Source organism: Zerene cesonia, chromosome 24 (genome assembly GCF_012273895.1).
Source record: "Zerene cesonia ecotype Mississippi chromosome 24, Zerene_cesonia_1.1, whole genome shotgun sequence".
NCBI classification, from domain to species: Eukaryota; Metazoa; Arthropoda; class Insecta; order Lepidoptera; family Pieridae; genus Zerene; species Zerene cesonia.
In genome coordinates, this window is record NC_052125.1 from 2,066,802 (window position 1) to 2,071,532 (window position 4,731).

At 36.8% G+C, this 4,731-nt stretch overlaps 1 protein-coding gene across 1 annotated transcript in view; it reads left to right on the forward strand.

Moving 5' to 3' along the window:
* Window positions 1-4,276: 4,276 nt before the first annotated feature.
* The window catches only part of LOC119836357 (homeobox protein Hox-B4), a 25,325-nt gene continuing 24,870 nt past the window's right edge, over window positions 4,277-4,731 (forward strand). Inside the window, exon 1 of the mRNA XM_038361661.1 lies at window positions 4,277-4,381. Coding sequence (XP_038217589.1) covers window positions 4,277-4,381 — 105 coding nt within the window. The remainder of the gene's footprint in view (window positions 4,382-4,731) is intronic.

Genomic DNA, 4,731 nt, shown 5'->3' on the forward strand with positions numbered 1-4,731 from the left:
GTCTTCTGTGGGGGTGTGGTACTTCCCCGGTACGAGCTGGCCCAATACGTGCCGAAGCGTACTCGACTACCACACTGCTTGATTTGAAATAGAAGTAGTGGCCAGAATTGTCATGGTGACTAATGCAAGTGTAGACTATCCAACTGCATCAGAGATTGTCTATGAATTGGGAGCAATAATATACGCTATATCCTATTCTATCCTTCCTACTAATATTATAAATGCGAAAGTTTGTAAGGATGTGTGTGTGTTTGTTGCTCTTTCACGCAAAAACTACTGAACCGATTGCAATGAAATTTGGTACGTAGATAGCTGGACAACTGGAATAACATATAGGCTTTTTATCCCGATATTCCTATGGGTTATGGACTTGCGCGGGTGAAACCGCGGGGCGCAGCTAGTTGTGTATAAAAATTATAATAAAAAGGTGAAATTTGAAAAATAATGTTTGCATTCTTGTAAAGATTTCTTACAATTCCCTGTCCGTCCGTCTGTCTGTCTGTCTGTCCGTTTGTCAACAGGCTGTATCTAATGAACCGTGATAATAAGACAGTTGACATTTTCAGAGAAAATGTATATACGTATGTTTAGAAATTAAAATTAGAAACATATTTAATTAAATCAAACACAAGAAAATACTATGTATATATGTTGTCACTATAACAACAAATAATAAAAAAAATCAAGATTAAGCAACGGTTGGCACGGTCATAAATTGGATGGGTGATCGAATTTTTTCTGCGGGTTCGAAATCACTTGACCAATTTTCTAATTCTTTAGTTTCTATCTATACTAATTCTTTTACTTTTTTAATGTGTGCAATTATTTCATTTTAGGTCTTCGTTTCGATCACGGGATTCGAATCCAGGACTCTTTTCTACATGTTGTACGGTCACGCGTTAACCACTGAGCTTAAGAGACGGTCAGAGATACTAATTCTTAATTCATATTTAAACCCAAATTAATCATGCTAATATTATAAACTATCTGCGCCCCGCGGTTTCACCCGCGTAAGTCCGTATCCCGTAGGAATATCGGGATAAAAAGTTGCCTATATGTTATTCCAGTTGTCCAGCTATCTACGTACCAAATTGCATTGCAATCTGTTCAGCAGTTTTTGCGTGAAAGAGCAACAAACACACACGCATCCTTACAAACTTTCGCATTTATAATATTAGTAGGACTAGTAGGATGTGAAAGTCTGTTCGTATAGATGTTCAATCACGCTGAAACTACTGAACGAATTTTGATTAATTTTGGTATACAGATAGGATATGAGTTGACTTGAGTGATAGACTTTTTATCCCGATTAAATGGGGGTAACCCTTTGTTATAAAACAGATATCTTGATATCAAGCCGAAGACGAGACGAGCGTCTAGTTAAACAGAATTATTTAATATTATAAGAAAGGTATTAAACATAATTAATTAATTAATGTTTTATACGATCGAATCGAATTTAAAAATAAAAACAATATAGCCAACCTAACAACATAATTTATATAATTAAAAATACACCGATACTATTTATAAATCAAAAAACGATATAAAACAGACTACCATCTTTAATACTGTAATTGAAGCACAAACTGGCTACTAATCTATCTAATTTGATCTCATACAAACTGCAGTCCAAGTTCCCGGGCTAACCTATAAATATGTCAAACGTAACACCCTATCGCCCTCTCTCTCCGACCCATACAAAATTAGCAGCCGCCTCTTTCCCACGCAGCCGTGATAGGTCCAAAAAGTTTCCACTCCGCCCCTCATTAATAGACAATAGAGTTGAAAAAAGAAAAAGCATCGCCGTCCCGTTTTCCCGCGCTCGTAGACGTGGGCAAACGTTGTTTTAAGTAGAAATTCTTGGCGTAATGAAATTTCGCCGATTGCAAGTTTTAGCAATTCGATTTAGTAGTTGAAATTGGCGATTTTTAACGCAACACAGAGCGCCTGTTGTGAGCAATCGGTTCGGTTTGTTTTTGTTGATTGCAAATTCAGGTCTTGTACCTTTTGTGAATTTTAAAAAATCTAGCACTATATAGCTATACTGCATACTATAAAGATGCTTTCTAAACAACGTATCGAGCATGAAAATATGTTATATTTTAGAGATAGTCTGGATGTCAAGTCATTAATAGATATTTTCTTTATAAACGTCAAGGAAAAATGAAATTTCGTTGATTATAATATCTCTTACAAGAACAAGTTATATCATATAATTTCTCGTGGAAAAATCTAAGCTATACATAAACTACGGCCTCACAACATCATGTCAAATAACGCTAATAAGTTTTTTTTTTATGTCACAGGGTGAGGGATAAAGAAAGGATTGCCGTCTGGAAAGGAAGGGTGAGGAAAAGGAATCGAACCTCCGGCTCCTCACCGTACGAAACACATCAGCATGCTTCTATTTCGGTCTTCAGTGAGGGTATGGTACTTCGCCGGTGCGAGCTAGCCCAATTCGTGCCGAAGCGTGCTCGATTCCCACTTGTATCAGTAAATATATACAAAATAAACTGTATATCTTTGAATGAACTAATGAAAATTCTTTATTGCGTAAAAAATCAAAAAATAAATAGGCGTACAAAAATCTCGCCTTATCGCTAGGTAGCGATCTCTACCAGGCAACCCTAACAATAGAGGAAAATAAAAATAGGTAAGCCAAAATAAGGCAATAATGAAACACGGGTAATGATTCTTTGATTATAATAATGTATAACAAGCCAATTGTCAATCTCAAATATTTGTCATCAGTATTACTTATCTTAAGATTTGTGTATTTTTATTAAAACCGATCATCAAAGGGAAGACGAATACAATACAATAGTTTGTACAATAGTTCGCGAACTCGTCGACGAATGTTTCCAATATATCATCTAGTCATGAAGCTATATTGTATGTGCGAATGCACCATAATACCTATCGGCCAATCATATTTTAGATTTTTAGAATCTAGAAAATTTTTATGATAAAGTGAAATATGGAAGAGATGATATGTATAAAGATAACAATTTATTCAAGACTAGCGACCCGCCCCGGCTTCGCACGGATGTCATAATAATCCTTCCTACTAATATTATAAATGCGAAAGTTTGTAAGGATGTGTGTGTGTGTTTGTTGCTCTTTCACGCAAAAACTACTGAACCAATTGCAATAAAATTTGGTACGTAGACAGCTGGACAACTGGAATAACATATAAGCAACTTTTTATCCCGATATTCCTACCCGATACGGACTTACGCGGGTGAAACCGCGGGGCGTAGCTAATAAAGGCTAAAGGCATAATAGATTTGAGACCATGTAGCGTACCCTAGCGTACCCTACCTAAATAACCTATAGTAGAGGAAAAAGAACAAGCTATCGGACATAGGCTATCTGAAAAGTATCCAGCAAATGTGGAACCAACCAACCTTCACTGGATAGATATGAAGTTAGCAGCAAGACAGAGTGAAGTTAGTTGATTGTAACATACTATTCAGTGTTGATAGAAGAATTGACATCCAGTCGTGCCAGCCTTGTTACATTTAACGGACAGTTTTCTATACGATCTATATAAATGTGGCAGTCGAGCACGCTTCAGCACGAATTGGCCCAGCTCGCACCGGGGTAGGTACCTCTACAATGCACCATAGAAGATCAGGGTGAAATAGCATGGGAATACTATTTATACTACTTTATTTCCTTCGATGAGTGAGGGAGCTGGAGGCCTGTGTCCAATTCCTCACCTCCCCAAGTCCTTTACTCCCATCATACCTTTCCATTATCAATTAAAAGCGGACAATACATTTGCAAAAGCTCGCAAATGCGTTGTCCGCAAAACACGCAATGTTTATGGGCCTTGGTGTTCCCTTACCATCAGGCGAACCACAAACAATTAAAAATAATAAAAGCCCACGAAAACCTACTAACAATCATATATGAAAACTACTGTTTAAATAATCTTAAATGAGGATAACCTTTATCATAAACATATCAATCGATAAAACAACATCTCATGTCTATGACATCACGAATTTCGTCTCAAAAAAAAAAACAAGATGAATTGCAAAAATCCCCGCCAAATAAGGCCGAGACAATTTATTTTAACGATGTAATATAATCTGTAGATATTTTTTGCGTTCTATTTTATCTGTGCAAAAAAATGTTAATGTTCCCGAAATCAAAGAACAAAGCTCTATTGTAGATACAAATAATATGAAATCAAGCCGCGGTTAAGCAGTAAATTTGGTCGTCTCATGCGTAAATTTCATCACTGCGAGCGCGAAAAGAATAGACAATGTTGAAGCGAGACAGACAATGGCGGGTGGGGCGTCTCGAACCAGCGTTTATTGAACCGTCTGCTCCAACTGAAGTGGATTATTGCTGGTATCAGATAATAACGGTTTGTACCGCCCATGTCCACATACGATAAGATATGGGCAGATAATGGGTGATACCGGGCATAATGAAATAATCCAGTTGTTAACGACGGTTAGTCGGAGTAGGTATCCGAACGCGCGCGGGAAAAATTTGACGTTTCGTTCTTTTTTTAATCGCGTCCTTGACGCAGTGGCTGTGATTTTGGACCGTGAAGGTTTTGAGTGTTATTGTTTTTTTATGGTGGTTTTTATTTTCCTTACATAGCTTCCGGTAAGATAATTGAGATTTATAGTTTTTAGTTATTAAACTGATGTTCGAATGATTGTTTGTGGTAACATTATTCTTTTAGAATATGAAAGAAACATTATTTTT